Below are 15865 nucleotides of genomic sequence, written 5' to 3' on the forward strand. Positions count from 1 at the left end.
ACCCAAATGCAAAACAGATTGATTTCCTTCTTGTGAAGCATGGCCAGAGCATTCCTGCCACTTAAAGGAGAAAGCTTTTTACAGAAGCCAGTGGGACACCAACTTTAATTCAAATAGATGTCTTATGGAAGGTCAGGCCCGTGCTGCTATAACTTGAGTGTGGCTTGAATAATGTAATGTCCCATGTACATGCTGGTGAGTTGGTTTTGAATTCCATTGCAGAATTCAAATCTTCTGGCTCTCAGTAAAGGTAATGCAGTTTGCATCAACAGTGATAAAATAGGATGTCCAAGCAGTTGTTGCAAAGGGCATTTGAGCCTAACCCCTCCCTATTACCTGAGTATTAGTAGTACTGAGCTAAAGACTCACAAACATGGATTTTAAATGACAAAAACAAAAAAAAAACATAGTTCAAAGTCTCTAACATCATCCCAGTTGTAGTTGCTGAGTTCTTTGTGTCCTGAAAAAAGGGAGCAATTCTTCTGCTGTTTGAAATTAACTATTTAGGCACTTAAACTGGAGAACAACTGGTGTTCTGAATCCAGTGAGTTAGGCCAAGTTTGCCTGTTTTGCAGACCACATCTTCGACTGCCCCATAATTAAACAAACAGCTGGTGGGATTTCTGCCGTAGCTACCTTCTCTCCATCTGCCGTGGCGAGGTTTGGAGTCACGCACAGCTTCAAAGTCTGTAAGCGTACGAAAACCATACTGTTGGAGGCTGGCAGTGGTTGGTCTAAGCAAATTCAGTTAAAATTCGTAACATGTCTCTTGGTTCTTTCAAGAATAAAAGCATGTTGGCCTTGAATTCTCATATGCTATGTTAGTATTAAATTCAACGTGTAATTTACACAGCGGATAAAGACCGGTTATGTTACACACCTCTGGGAAAGTCAGTAACAACCTGCTAAGCAAACTGGTTGAAGCAGTGTCAAAGCAAAGGTGCGTCTTCTAATTGGAAGTACTTCATTTCTAGAGATCCAGTAGGTTATAAGTAAGGACATTTGTTTAAAAAAAGGCAGAATGATGTGGCTTGATGTTTCAGTATGCGAAGTTTCACCAATCTGTTAAAACTGGAAGACAGTTTTAGCAGTCTTACAGTAAATTTACAGGAAGACAGTTTATAAAGCAACAAATTTTGAGTCTGTGACGTGAAAATAAAGGAACGGGTCATTATTATTGGCTGACTTGGGTCAAACAGTTCTTCAAGTAATTGTGGTTGTTGTGAAAAAGCTGTTTAGATCTAGAACAGTTCAGTGCAGCAAGTGGTGTTTTGGCTGTGAGGAGGGAACTTCAAATCTGGCAGTTTATCCTGTGCTGTTCTGAAAGGTAAGATCAGCAAAGCGTATTTCTTTGACAAAGCCAGGAAAGAAAAGTCCTTCTGTGTCTGGCTTTCCTTTTTGAGAAAAATGTGATTTTAACTCAAATTAGCCTCACAGATTCAAGAAATTTCTCATTGCTGCATACTAGCTTGAACCACTTAAAAGGCCGTATCCAGATTTTTTTTTCCATAATTCCTTAGATTTTGACTTTTTTACACAACAAATAAATGGAGAGCATGCAGAAAGGCAACATCTGGGTGAACGCTAGGACAGCAAGCTTCTGATAGAGGATGCTGAGAAACTAGCAGCTTTAGTAGATATTTAGAGAACTTTTGCTCAGGAAGATGCTAAGAGTAGTAAATAATTGTATCGGTATGTCCAGCAACACAATAAATAACGTGTCGTCCTTCTTTGCCAAGTGACATGGGTTGGTTATCTGTTGGTCCACTGATGTTTTCTCAGAATGTTTTAAATAAGACGAGAGATTTTGTAGTTCTGTAACTCCCTGGTGCACTCCTGATCAGAATAGCATCGTATTCAGAGCAGGAAGTAGACTGCCTAGAGAAGATTGCCTGGAGAGAGCAGAATGGTGCCAGAGCCCCACGAAGCCAGGCTGCTCGGGGAGCCAGCAGGGCCAGCTAACGCGACAGCGTGGTGGCGGCTGCTGGGGGAATGGGGAATGGAGCTTCGTCTTCTGCGAGCGGGCTATTTCTGACTGTTTAGTATCAGAAGGATCACTGTACCAGACTTCACAGGGTTTTCGCCCTACGACTGTCACAATTCAGTGCTTTTTTATGCCTACATTCAGAAGGGAGTTCATGTAGAAGCAAACTATTCCTGTGGCCCCTTTCTGTATGTCCCAGGGCAAGATGCTTCAATTAGAGCTTAGTGATATGGTTTAGTGGAGGACTTGTTAGTGTTAGGTCAGAGGTTGGAGTAGATGATCTTGGAGGTCTCTTCCAACCTAGATGATTCTGTGATTCTGTGAATTTCTACTTCAATTTGATTGCTTGCAGCCATCTTTTTGTCATCTTTATTTGTCTAAGAAAACATTTCGTTGTGCTTGTGATTACCTGACTTCGTGACTTCTGTTATCCCTGGTGCCTAGGTTATTTGGGCATGGAAAAGATAAAGTTGGTTCCTATAGAATAATGCAGTATGGCTGTGCATAGTAAAAATCCTTGCAGGAATACAAGATCTGCCCTCTTCTGTTTTAAATCAATTTCACAGTCTTGATCATTATTGTTTAAAGTGTCCCCGGACCCAGGTTTCCTTAAGAGCTGACTAAGACTTTTGTGAAAGCTGTTGTCAATAACAGGATTCTAGACCAACTTTTCAGAGCAATGGTAAAACTCATAATTCAATACAGATTAAAACTATAATTTTACAGCTTTGTGCACTAGCAATCAGCAATAATAATTAGAAGCATAGTTCTACAACTGCTCCAGACTTTGAGTAACTGTATTTCCAAGTAAGTTATCTGTTATCTAATGAAAGAGTAATAAATCGAAGCAAGTTATAGGAAGAAATGGAGTAGAGAAAGCAGCAGAGCAACTTCACGCTTTTCAAACTAGCTGTTAAGAACCACCTAGTAGGTAACACAGCCCGCCACAAATTTAAATTGATATTAGGGATGTCAGAAAGTGTGGAGGAACTGGCACCAGAGGACGCTGCAAATGTGAGTGGCAAGAGCAATGATTAAACTCAAAACAGATCAAACTGCAGTACAGATTTCCTACAATCCATAGGACGGATTCCTAATGATCCCTAATAGGTCAATACTGACAGGTTACGATTCCTTCTGTGTGTCAGCATCTTTAACAGCAATGGCAGTTGAAGCTGATGGACAGAAAAATTTTAAGTCTATGCAAGCTATACCTGAACTGGGTGAAAAGAGCTGTAGCAAACATGAACTTCACACAGCACCTAGAAAAGGACTTGCAAAATCAGGAGAAAGAATGAAAAAAAAGGAGAAAGATGTTTAAAAAAATAAAAGTGAGGAAAAGAGTAATAGATACTTCATCTTCTTACGTAACCTGTGAATGATGATAGTAAAGCTGTTAGTAAGAAGCTTGATGAGTTAAGTCAGGTGAAGGTGCTTGACCGAGCTTGTTCAGTGTTTGGTATTGTAGATTCTCAATATCTGAACCATACACACGGTTGTTATTTCTGGATTACGTGATGAATATCCAGATTGAAAATCTACCAAAAATGTGAACAGATATCGTAATGCCCCAGAAGAGAAACTGTAATAAATGGAGTAACTTACTGCAAATGCTAAATCTGGGTTTACCAAGCTCCTAGTGCTGAAGGCATCCAAGAAAAGATAACCTAAGATAAGACTGTTACTTCTGCTTACGTGTAGGGGGGAATGTGAAATGCCATTAGGATCTAGGAATAAATCTAAGTCCTTCACTGTTGTAGGAGATGGCCATTTTAGGTTCTAATTCAATTAGATGTAACATGCAGCAAAATTTATGTCTGGTATGCGCTACCTGTATTGACCTAATTTGGGAACATCCATCTTGTAAAAGAAACGTGAATACAGGATATTGATTTGCACCACTTCCAATGCAAAGTTTATGTTGTACGTGTAGGCCCGGTTTCAAAGATGAAGCAATAGTTGCCAGCCTCCTAAAATGTTGATGGTTCAACATAGAGAAAGCAGAACAGTGGTATTGGAATTGCTTGCCATTTATTCTGCTCCGTTCAGCTTGTGGATCTCTTCTTGTCTCTTCTCCTCACTTGTCTCTTATGAGTAGCTGAGAAATCTTTGAAAGAAGTACTTCAAAAATAGTGAAATGGTTTAGGAACAGCTTTCTGGAATGCGTGAACATAGATGATACCTTGTCATACTCACAATGAATCCACTGCATCATTGCAGGAAGCTCAAAAGGATCAGCAACTTGACTGTGTGACAAGTTCTCCTCATTCTTTTCAAAATACTTTATTACAATCTAGTTTAGATTATGGTAATTTCTATTTAAGAGCTGCATAGCAGGTCACAGCTTAGGATCCATTCTATTCAGCAGTCAAGGATGCATTCCTCTCTGTTTAGTCTTTTAAAGTATTGGCCCTACAGAGATGCTCTGTTAATAATGGAACTTAAACGTTTTGATTTGGATGAATTTAGACTCTTAAGCTCTTCAAGGAAGGTGATTTCTGTTAGTGGTTTACCTCCTACAAGAGGGATCCATCCTGTTGTTTCCAAATCAGGATCATGCAGTTCACAGACAGAACTGTTAGTGCTGGTTAAAATTACCTGTTCACCTTAGCGTTCTACACTTTTTCTCCTTGAATGAGTAAAACTTTATCATACTGCAACAGTAGGAACTGGAATTTTTATGCCAGATGTCTACCCCTGGACGAAGGCTTTGGTTAATTGGAGCTGGGATTTTTTTGCAGATGGAGGTCTCATTTAAATCTAATCATCCCAGAAAATGAGGTTTAATTTGTGGGGAAAATAGACCACTTTGCCTTGTTAAGCGTCACTGTCATTTCATTAAAGAGGTCCCACACTTGTCTGTTCTTAAAGCAAAGTCTCACAATTTCATGGGCAGAAATGGGGTGGGAGGAACCAGGCAGACTTAGACTAGAAGTAGAAGGTACTCATGTACTAGAATTTTTTCCTGAATGATCATGATGTAAGAAGTATCTTTGTGTATCTTTGGCAGTCAGACTATTGCACAGAATGTGTTTTTGGGACTGAATGCCTGTCCATTACCATGCTTCACCATATAGACCTATGTTGGGTTATTTTGTTCTTCCATTCAGTGTCAAGAAACTAATACCTAGGAGACAACTTACTTGTTTCCTTTTCCCCCTCTCCTCGTAGCATTTTCAGGTTAGAGATAAAGGGCTAAACAATGAAAGAAAACAAAATTTGAATATCCGCTGCAATAATGCATTGTGGTGATAGAAGTGTATAGCATCGCTTACGTTATTTCAACAAGATAAGAATAGATATAATGAGATAAGAATTTTTTTTAAAGGACAAAGTCTAAAAAGTTATTAATTGCCAATTCGGGATCCATTTGTGAAAAACACCAGCAGAACATCAGCCTTGCAGTATTTAATATATGCTCACGATGAAATCTTCAAAAGCACAAATAATGTAATTTTTAATAGTCTTTTTTTTTCTTTCATGCAGGTTACCATGAAAGCCAAACAACTGAAGGATTCTGTTACATATACACCAGGTGTGTGCCTCTAGATCCTCACTGATGCTTACAAGAAGCAGGGCAGTTAGAAAATTGCTATGCAAATGAGTGCATTTTGTAACTTCCAGGGTACACCTTGTAACTTTGCAGTGAGGCTTTTGCAACCTTGCCTTACTCTGAGCAACAAAGAGAACCCATGGGTATTCTGAGGGAATGTTTCCTTTTTAAGCTACCTCTTCCCAGCCTTTCTTATCCAGTTTATTGTGGGTTTTGTTCATTTGTTTATGCTGTTCTGTTCTGTTTGTTTATATCTGTGTAGTAATTTATTAGTCACTTCACATATACCAGATAAGCTTATAATTGGCAAAGTTCATCGCTTTATATTATATTGCTTTTATTGCAACAAATACCTTGATTTCAGGATAAATGTACGGAATTGAGCTCTTAATCCATAAGAGCTTCATCTACTGTCTGCATGATTTCGGGTACCTTCTATCTGCAGGCAGTTCCCTCTTGTTGGTGGTTTATTTATTTAGAAGTGTAATATCGGTACTTCCAACAGGTGTCATTAGGCTCTCCGAGCTTAAAACATTGGCCCAGAATTCCAAGAATGTCAAAGTCAACATGAATTTACCAGACCACATAATCACCCAGAGAGAAAGAGAGGAGGAAGAGGAGGAGGCGGAGGAAGGGAACTTCAGTCAAATCCCGGAGCAGACAGACAGCCCAACAGATCACAAGGAGACCGCTGCAAGTGAAACCAGGCATCGCAAACGAAAACTTGTGAAAGCACCTGAAATGATTCAGACAGCAACGAAAGAGGTACCAGAAGAGAAGGGCAGAGGAAGACGCCAGAAAGATTTTGATAACACAGAGCAAGAGGAAGAGAGTGACGATGAGAGCAGAAAAAGGGAGAAAAGCCGTGCCTTAGAAGACTTGTGGACTCAAAATCAACAGAAACTTCTCGAAATGGCCTTGCAGCAGTATCCAAAGGGAACAACAGATCGTTGGGATAAAATAGCAAAGTGTGTTCCTGGAAAAAGCAAGGTACAGTCAATGTTGTTTGAACTGCAGTGTAAATCAAGAGGAAAATGATTGTCTACCAGTTTATGATTACCCTAAGAACTGAAGGTCCACACAGGAAAGTGGGGTCTTTACTTAGCTTGTAACTACCAGGCAAGACGTGTTTGACCTAAAGATCATTACTGTCATGTTTGCTTTCATAAAGAAAGATATTTTCATTTAAATCACTTTGTTTAATGTATTACAGAAAATGTTGAAGTAACTCCTGTTCCATTTAAAATACCTACTTCTCCTCTGCCTTTCAGATCTTCAGTTGCAGAACAAATTAGATTTTTAAAACAAATTTTGATTGAAAGTTAGTAACCAAATGTTGGTGACCTGCTTTGCTTACATTTTCACAATACCCTTCTCAACCCACCTCAATGAACAAACAAAATAAGTAACCCAGCTGCAAGTGTTAAATGCTCAGTAACCTATCTAATGTTCTTTTTGTAAGTATAATCTCTTGAAAATAGCATTTGCTGTCATTGATATAGCTGGTCTGTGGTAGATTCTGTAATAGTTGTGCTAGCTTAGTGTGCTTGCTTCAGCCATTGTAGCTGCAGAAAATCCTTATTTTATTTGTGCCAAAACAGCATGAGAAAGCAGGAAATAGGGGCTCCAGCAGGTAGTTCTCTGGCTATGAAGCGGATGTCAGTAGGTGCTGTTAGAGTGAGCGTAAAGGCTCATCTTTACCAGGGTAAAGTACCTGCAGCGTGGCTCGTACCAGAATAACTGTTCTGGACTAGGTAGCACAATGCAACGGCTCAACAATTGCTTTGACAGCCATTGTCAAGAAATACTGAACACGTTTTCTTGGCTTTGTGTGCTCTTTGAAGAGAGAAATTACCCGCTAAGAAATGTAAACTGAAAGTTCATTTTTTGAATCCACTTTTCAGTAGGTGTACGTTCTCCTTCTGATTTTGTTTGCATGACTAACTTTGGGGGAGGAAAAAAAAAAAACACAGAACATAGCTCTCTTATAATGAAGTAGCATGTACAGAGGTAAAGCAATACTAAAATATCAAATTTTAATTAATACTTTTGTTTTTTCCTTTCAGGAGGAGTGTATAGCAAGATACAAGTTGCTTGTTGAACTGGTACAAAAGAAAAAAATGGCTAAAAGCTGAACGTTCGGAGCAGAAGAGATTTAGGTCGTCTTTGTCAAAATGGGGTTTTAAAACTCATATGCAGGAAACTGCATTTTTGTACCTCAGTATTTCTATATGTCATGTGCCTTAGTAAAAGAAAATATCAATAAATCTGCCATCATCTATTCTGTGTGTTAAAGAATGAAGGTGTATTTTTGTGTAGGAGAGCTGCTTGTGCAGATACGTGATAGTGTCTTAAGAATCAGTGGATCTTAAGGAAAACCCCCAGTAGTAACTGCATACTGGAACGGGTAGGTTTACAGCTAAAGAACATACAGAATATAAAGAATTCTAAGTGGTGCTTTGAAAGACAGAATTGATGTGAAAATGTTAAGCAAGTAATGGAACTCTGCACTCAAGGGTTTTTTGTTTTATTTTTTTCCAGTTATAAATACAAGACAATATGCTTATAAAGCATGTCTGCTGCTACATAAAATGTCCATTCTACTATTTAGAAATAAGGAATATTTCTGATCTTAACTTCCCTGTACACGTGTATGCACCTGCTATATAATTTCTCTTCTGCTAAACCTGCAGACTCATACACAGCGATATTCAGTAGTGCTGTTATTGGGTAAAGTTGAAATGGGTAAGAAGGTTAAAAAAGGTCTTTAAGATACTTAAAGCATATTCTTCATGAGCAGTTTTTAAGTACAGAATTGCACTTAAAAGCCAACATTATTATGCTAAGATTTCTCGTATCTTGTTTTTTTGTATATGCTGGATTCAATACAGTTTGATTTCATATTTGAAGAGTGGGTAATAAGAGTTATTGTTCGTTATTTGCAATATTATTTTTCATAATTCTGGAAAAGTTATACAAAGCTTAAAATGCTGAATAATGGGTACTTAATGGGCTGTAAACAAATAAATCAGAGCAGTGATTATTATCTTTTGCAAAAAAAACATTTAAAGACTTGCTTTTTTAAAAACAAACAAAAAAAGATTTACCACCCAGATTCTGATTTAACAGTAGGATTTTAACAAGCTTTTGAATTGCAATTAAAAATTAAAATGACAAATCAGAAGACCACATATTTGGAAGACTCAAAATTGGAAGACTCAAACTCAGAGCTTGATAGCCCCAAAATCGGTTAATTTTCTGACATTTATTCTGATGATTTCTTCCAGTAAATGTTTGCCAATTGTGTTGCTTTTGACACATCAGCATTTCACAAAGTTTGATCCCATTTCCGTAAGACTTTAAGGGACAACTATTTAGGGAAGATGACAGTGTTCTGTATTGGTTCTTTACCGAGTGGAACATACTGATTTTTTGGTCCTGTTAAAAAAACTCATCTTAGGCTGTGAAAAAAAAAATATTACAGAAGGCTTACTAGACATGGTAATGCATTTAAAATTCTCTGTGAAACAAAATGTAAATGTTAACTACATAGGAAAACAAACATTTAGAAGGTGTACTAAGATCGCTGTGTGCTAATTGATCAAGCAGTAACTGTGTAGTCCTATGAAAAAAGAGTCTTAGGCGAGATCAAGTGATGTATTTTCAAAAGCAATCAGGAAAGCTTAACTTTAAAAAGTCATTCAGTGCACTGTAAGCTGACTGTAGCAAGGTAATTGAAATGGCTACGAAGAAAAGCCTGCTAAAGTGGTTAGGTGAATCGGTGAAAATTAACTTGGCAGCACTGATAGGGATGAGGTAGGACCAGAGGTGTATTGTTCATGAAAAAAATTAGACTGGTAATTGAAATGTTTCTGCTGTGAGTAGCAAAGCTGTTGTGAACAGCCTTCTACAACCACGTGGCAACCAGAAGGATAATGAATGGGAAGAGGGGGCTCCAACCTCTGGGTACTTGTAACAGGAGGGGCTGGGGGTGGCCATGTGGAATGGAAAAACTCAGCCCCGTGCTGCTTAGCTGCGCTGAATTCTACACACTTCTACTGCAAAAACATTGTCTTACAACTTACTTCTTTCAAATTAGAATCAGAATTTGAAATAACCTAGGCCTTAGGGTAAGAACATTGTCTTTTTCAAAACAGATCAAGTGCTGTAACAGTAGCTGGCAAGTAACTGGTGAGGTAATAGCTCTTCAAGTAAAGGATCTGTGCTGGATTTGTAATCCGCTCGCGTTAAGCTGGTAATGTCCTGCAGGTTCAAAGAAAGCAAGTAACAGGAGAATAGAGCCTGTGAGGAAAAAAAAGTCATCTTTCCTTTGTACTCACTGAGTATTTACTAGAAGACTTCACCTGGAATGGTGTGCCCAGTGTTATGTATCACACTGCAGGGAAGGTAGACCAATTGGAGGGGAAAAAAAAAAAAAATAAATCCAAAAGAGAGGAACCAGCATGATCCAGAGGCTACAAACCAGAGTTGCCAGGAAGCACAGAAGGTGGTAGTATATGCTGCACAGTAGAGAGAGAGAGAAATCTGCAACTATGGCAAAAGGAGCCTTGCACTTCTGTCATCTCCTTGATGCACTCAATACAAAACTGTTTCATGGTGGTTGTGGCTATGAAGAATAAAAGTGGGCTTAGTTTGGAACTAGACATTAAGGCAGAGAATGGGGAAAAAAATAAGGACTTTGAACACATTTATCATTGGACATCTTTAAAAAAAAAGACCTTTGCTTAAGATTTGCCTGTGTTAGTACTGTGTGTTTGGCATTAACCACACACTGCATGCCCAGCACCTTTAGCTCCTCCTAGCCCTAGAAGGTCTGAGGAGGGCTCCAAGGAGGCGTGCCACTTGTAGGTAAGACACACTTTTTCTCCTTTTTTGCTTGTAAGGCCATTCAGTCTGCGCTACTTGAAGCACCATGCCTGACAACTACAGTTCATCTGAAGGCAAAGCGTTAAGGCTGCACAAGTGTACAGGCCATTACGTCCCATTGCCAGGTTGCATGCCTGAAGCAGCAGAGGCACGCACGGTATTGGTGACATTGTTCTGCGTGTGACTGCTGAAACGTGGCGCTGGTCCTGCCTGGATGGAAGCGATGGGCTGCGGCCTCAGGGCTGGAAGAACCGACCCACCTGAAGCACAGGCCCAGGGAGGTGCAGAAGTAGGGGCAAGCTGGCCGTGCAGGAGAAATGCACTGGCCCTGGCACCGCACCATGAATTAGTGGCAGGCCCTGCTGGCTGCTCCCATGACACTGAATCTGGCATGGTTCCTGCTGCATTTTGAGAGGCGTCAGTAACCTGGGCCTTGGCTGACAGGGACCTGCATCGAGGCTTGTGCTGCTTTGGCAGCAGAGACTGCACAGGGACTCCACAGGGACTGCAGCCTCAGCGCCTGCTGAACTGGTGCCAAGTCAGCCACAGGCCAGGATCTTTGATGTCAGGATCTGCAAAATCATTGGAACAAGGTTAGTTTTGACTGCATCTGGCCCTCATGTGAACTTGGCTTTGATGTGGTCACTTTCTTTAAAGACCAGCGAATTGGAGTTTTGTTTAGATGTCAGAACTGTCCTTTTCATTACTTTCCTGCTGTTGATTGTTGATCTGTCAGGAATAGGAGCACCGTACAACATCCATTGCTATCTCCAGCTGCTGGCACCAAGCTCTGACAAGTCGAGATGGGAAGAAGGTCCTGAGGTTGGCACTCTCACCAGGACTTCCAGCTTTGCCCCCTTTTTGCTTCTCTGCATCTTACCAGGAACCAGGTAACTCAGAGAAGAGGAATGGGCAAGGAAAAGCAAGACTTACCCCACTTAACTGGTTTGATACTTGTCTATGCAGTAGAGGGAGGGTGGGGGATTAACGATGGCCCTGGCTGTGGCAAAAGATGTTTCACATTTCCCTATCGTTAATTCTGAGCTTGCTCATTTATCAGTCTTTCAGGACTTCAGTTTTCCCCTTGAAAAACAGAACAAATACTCAATCCTTAGAACTTGGGCAAAGGAGACAATACACAAGTGGCACGGGCCTGTAGCAACACCACCTTGCTACTTGTTCCAAAAGCTGTTCTCAGCCCACAGCCTGCACCTGACTAGCAAGGAACGAAGCCACGAAGGCAGCACCAAGCATCCCTTGTCTGCCAAAAGCTGTGCTATCACAAATCTCAGACTGCTGTCTTAGTGACAGTAAGGGAAGGGTCGAGTTTCCTCCTTGCTGACTGGGAAATAAAAGACCAGCAGCTTTGCTGGTGTTCACCAACACCTCCATGGACAGTAAGCAAAATTCCTGAAGAAAAAAATGAATTTTATAAAAATACAATACAAAAAACACAGCAACAACCAAAGAGCTTGATCACTTCAGCACAGTTATCACCATAGATAAAGAACGTGTCCCATCTCCACAGAGCTCTCATCAAGGTACTTGAAAATGAGTTTGGGGCATTACTAAGTACCACTGCTCCTGCAGTCTCATAGCAACTGCTCCTGAAAGCATGAAAAAGAAACCTCTGACATCAGACTACAGCACGGGACTGCAACTGGACATCCAAGTCCAGGAAGCACAGATGTCTCAGGACAGTATTACAGCTGCATCAGTGTCTCCTGAAAGCAAAAATTAAGATGAAAAACATCTTTAAAAAGTTGTTGTAATGAATTTTAGCAGCCACGTGCAATTCAAATCCTGCTCATTGTGTAATGTTAACAGAAACGCTCAGGTTTTCTACAAGACTCACGTTCACACAAGCCATATGCAACTATAAACATTATTAAAGTTTATTAACAAAAGCTTTGTACATATCTTTTCATACACTTGGAATTTTACATCTAGGCAAAATAACAGCACATTTCCATCTTACCTTTTGTACAAATTGTTACAGAATATTCGCCAGTGGGTTGAGAAGGTAAAATAAACCACTGGTTTACTTTTGTAAAGTATCTACAAAAGTGATTTGTGACATTTTTTAAAAATTCCCCAGAACATATAAAAATAAATTATTTTTACTTTTTCAATTAAATCTACTAATTAGAAATATTACAAATCAAAATATCAATGTTTTCTTATGAATTCTTCACAATACAAAACAGATTCACAAAACTTTATTTACAGAAATGAGGTAAGAACTGTGCAATGTTCAACTAAGAAACATATTGCAGAATTAACATGTTCTTCCAAATAAGTACACAGTGGAGGTCTAATTACAGCTGGGTCTTTTCCTCTAATATTTCCCACCCTACTATTGATTAGTGGTCATTACCCCAGTTTAAACTGTACTTTACCGTACTGCATAGAGTCACGCCAGGAAATCAGCTGCTGTTGGTGGAAGTGTCCTAACACAAGTTCACCCGTTTCAACCACTGCTAAATCCCAGTGGGAAATATTAACTCACTTTTTTGGTAGTTTCTTAGTGAAAAGCGACCCAGGTAACAATCTGCCTGAGCTCTCTACAGTGGTATAAACACTTCTAGTAAAGGCAGAACAACAAGGCTGCTGGTGCAACACTGAATATTCCTGCTGCTAACAAGGACACGTCTAGTGCATGATCAGCTGTTGGCAGCCATTTCAACAAAACGGAGGTAGCAACAGGCACTTGGTTTAGGCCAAACACTGCACATACTTCTTCCAGTGTGGCCTTCTCATCTGGTAAGAAAAAAACTTTCTCACTGGAACCAAACCAGTTCCTTTAAAAACCTCAGAACTCTAAAACCTACACCAAAATTAACAAACTTTGGATTCCATACTGTAATTCTTAAACTCTTAATCAGGAAAAACTCCCACTATATAACAACCAGGATTTAAAGGAATAAAAAGTTCAGAAGTAGATTCCCTTATGGGTCAGATTTCAAAATGTGTGTAAAAACAAACAACAAGTAGCAAGTCCAGACTGCCATTACAAGCGTAGTCTAAAAGGATTGCAACTGCAGCAGAGGATCAGACTGGCTAGGTTTGGGTTTTGCTTGATTTTTTGTTTTTGATGTTGTTTTTTTCTTCTTTTTTTTTAAACTACTGCTCTGAAATCAATGTAATGCATGACTGCGGATAGTTTACCAGCCTTGAAGTTTATAAGATTAGTACTGAAAAGTCAAGTATGTGTTTCTCTGTGGTTGAATTTGTACTTAGTACCATCAAACTGACAAAATAACTATAGTTTGCAGAATTTTATCTACTTCACAGTCTGAAACATGAAAAAGTACATCCATTTTAGTGCAACAAGAAAGCAAATCAAAGCCTACCAAAAATATCCTTATGAAAATTATTAACCTTTTCCTGTGCAGTAAGAGTTCCTTGTTGCATTTCTTCACATCTGCAGAAAGGAAAACTGCAGTTTGCAGCCAGATGAAGTGCTATAACAGCAGGACATGCAGTTCTTAAGTATCACTCAAATGTCAACTCTTCTCTGATGCAACTGGTCCAGTTTTATCACTGAGCCTCTGTGTAAGAGAAAATACTTCTAAAAATCAGATTATAAAATACAGAGGTAAATAAAATCAAATTCACGCAGATAACACAGCAGAGATGGATGTTACACAAAGCAGATGAGATAAATCAAATAGAGCTATCTAAATAATAAGCAATTTACTTTTGCATTGTAAAGAATAATCAAATATCATAGAATAAAGACGAGAAAGGACAGAACAGTTAAAGGAACAGTACCACCTCTGAAGGACCTCAGACTAAGTCCCTCAGAGCTACCGTAACAAAAACTGCTTGTACCTTCCCTTCTCACAGGCCTCCCTGTTCCTGGCTGTTGGTCTGCCCTTGGATCCACATGATGGTCAAGAATAATACAAGGTGACCTTTGCTAAGTTTTACCCCCTGGAGAGGGGTAAAATCTGTCCTTCTCCAACAGAATAGAAATACAGTTTCCATTTTGTCCCTGTTGATGATGTTTCTTTCATAAATTGTGACAAAGCTATTTCCTGCAAGTACTGAACAGAACTGAGCCTCACTTCATTCACTGAGCAATCAGAAATGCTCAAAAAAACCTGTTCCAATTCAAAATGAAGTTGAAACATTTAAAACTTTTGCAAATAAAGAATTTGTTAAAAATTCTTTTTGGATTAAAATAATTCAACAATCCTATGCAAACTCTCAGCTGTAACCTTAAAAAGAAAGCAACTTAAAAAAATAATTATTTCTAAGGGTTTTATATATGGGAGATGTTCTGAGATTTCCTTGAATTGTTTACAGCTGTTACAAAAATACTAAATACAAACTGTAACATCGTATTTGTAAAACGACTGCTGCCTGGTCATGTTCTCTAAAGCTAGTAATAGCCATTTCAAAAAACTCAAAGCAAGCACATCTCGTATAAAACAGGTTGTTCCAATGTAAAAAAAAATAGATGGTCTCAATCCCATTGCCTATTAATTTTCAGAAAATGAAGGGGAGATAATTTTAAGCATAACAGAACAAATCGCTTACATTTCTAAAAGGAGACAAAGCACTGAGCAAACTCCTGATACAGCCCTTGTGCTCTTCCATTTGGTGACCAGCAAAGAACATGGCCTTGCTGCAGTACTGCAGTTTGCAGTACGGTTTCCATCACAGTAATGGACCAAGCTGGAAAGTGACAATGACCACACACACAAAAAGTAAATGCTCATATTTCTGAGCAGAAGGGAGCTGTTTCTAGGAAAACTGTCTTGAAAATTCATCACATTACCTTCTGTGTCTCACCTATCTTAATTGCATGACCCTGAGAGAATGAAGTCTATTCTCTGACTCCTTGAAGAACAATGAAGAATGTGTCTCTTGGGGGCGGAGGTTACAGGGCACTGTTTAGGAAAAATGGAACATCTTTGCTGGAAAAATATCTTTCTTTTTAATCTGTCCAGGAAAGGTTTCATTAGTATAACAAGTGCAGGAGGAGTTGCTCAGTCTCCTAGTGTACAGCCTCGTCTCCCCATGCCAGAACCAAGACACACACAGCCATTCTCTTAATGCCTATTTCACCGTCCCAGCAATGGGCTCCTCATCTCTCAAGTCATCAACCAACCTCTGCAGCTCCACACTACCTGAGGCCTGCTGAGGTGAAGCTCTTCAAGTAAGGTGGTAAGACAAATGACTGACAACATGGGGGAGACAAAGCTGGGGAAGAAGGTGGGGTGAGAAGGGCTATGCCTATGGTTTTACAAGAGGAAGGCAAGAATCACTGGACGAGTCCTGATCCAGGGAAGCAGGAGCGTGCAGCAAAGAGTCTAGGTATAAGTGACTGCAAGTTAGTCACTTATACAATGAGTTGTGAACCTCATTAACAGTGGACCAAGGCTTCAGAAATAGAAAGAAAAGAAAAAAGTCCACTATCCTTGAGTTGTAAA

At 39.5% G+C, this 15865-nt stretch overlaps 2 protein-coding genes across 8 annotated transcripts in view; one reads left to right on the forward strand and one right to left on the reverse strand.

Annotated features, from left to right (window-relative positions):
- The window catches only part of DNAJC1 (DnaJ heat shock protein family (Hsp40) member C1), a 99285-nt gene extending 91469 nt beyond the window's left edge, over positions 1 to 7816 (forward strand). Inside the window, exons 10-12 of the mRNA XM_040549823.1 lie at positions 5471 to 5519; positions 6043 to 6527; positions 7604 to 7816. Of these exons, the coding sequence (XP_040405757.1) occupies positions 5471 to 5519; positions 6043 to 6527; positions 7604 to 7672 (603 nt within the window). The 3' untranslated portion in view covers positions 7673 to 7816. The remainder of the gene's footprint in view (positions 1 to 5470; positions 5520 to 6042; positions 6528 to 7603) is intronic.
- A 4489-nt stretch (positions 7817 to 12305) lies between these two features.
- MLLT10 (MLLT10 histone lysine methyltransferase DOT1L cofactor) overlaps positions 12306 to 15865 on the reverse strand; it is a 129674-nt gene continuing 126114 nt past the window's right edge. For 6 of the 7 annotated variants that reach the window (XM_040549817.1, XM_040549818.1, XM_040549816.1 and 3 more), the window contains one exon: positions 12306 to 13975. In XM_040549817.1, coding sequence (XP_040405751.1) covers positions 13931 to 13975 — 45 coding nt within the window. In that variant the 3' untranslated portion in view covers positions 12306 to 13930. Of the gene's footprint in view, positions 13993 to 15865 lie in introns of all 7 variants that reach the window. The other variant, XM_040549822.1, reaches the window with a different exon arrangement.

This window comes from Cygnus olor, chromosome 2 (genome assembly GCF_009769625.2).
Source record: "Cygnus olor isolate bCygOlo1 chromosome 2, bCygOlo1.pri.v2, whole genome shotgun sequence".
NCBI lineage: Eukaryota > Metazoa > Chordata > Aves > Anseriformes > Anatidae > Cygnus > Cygnus olor.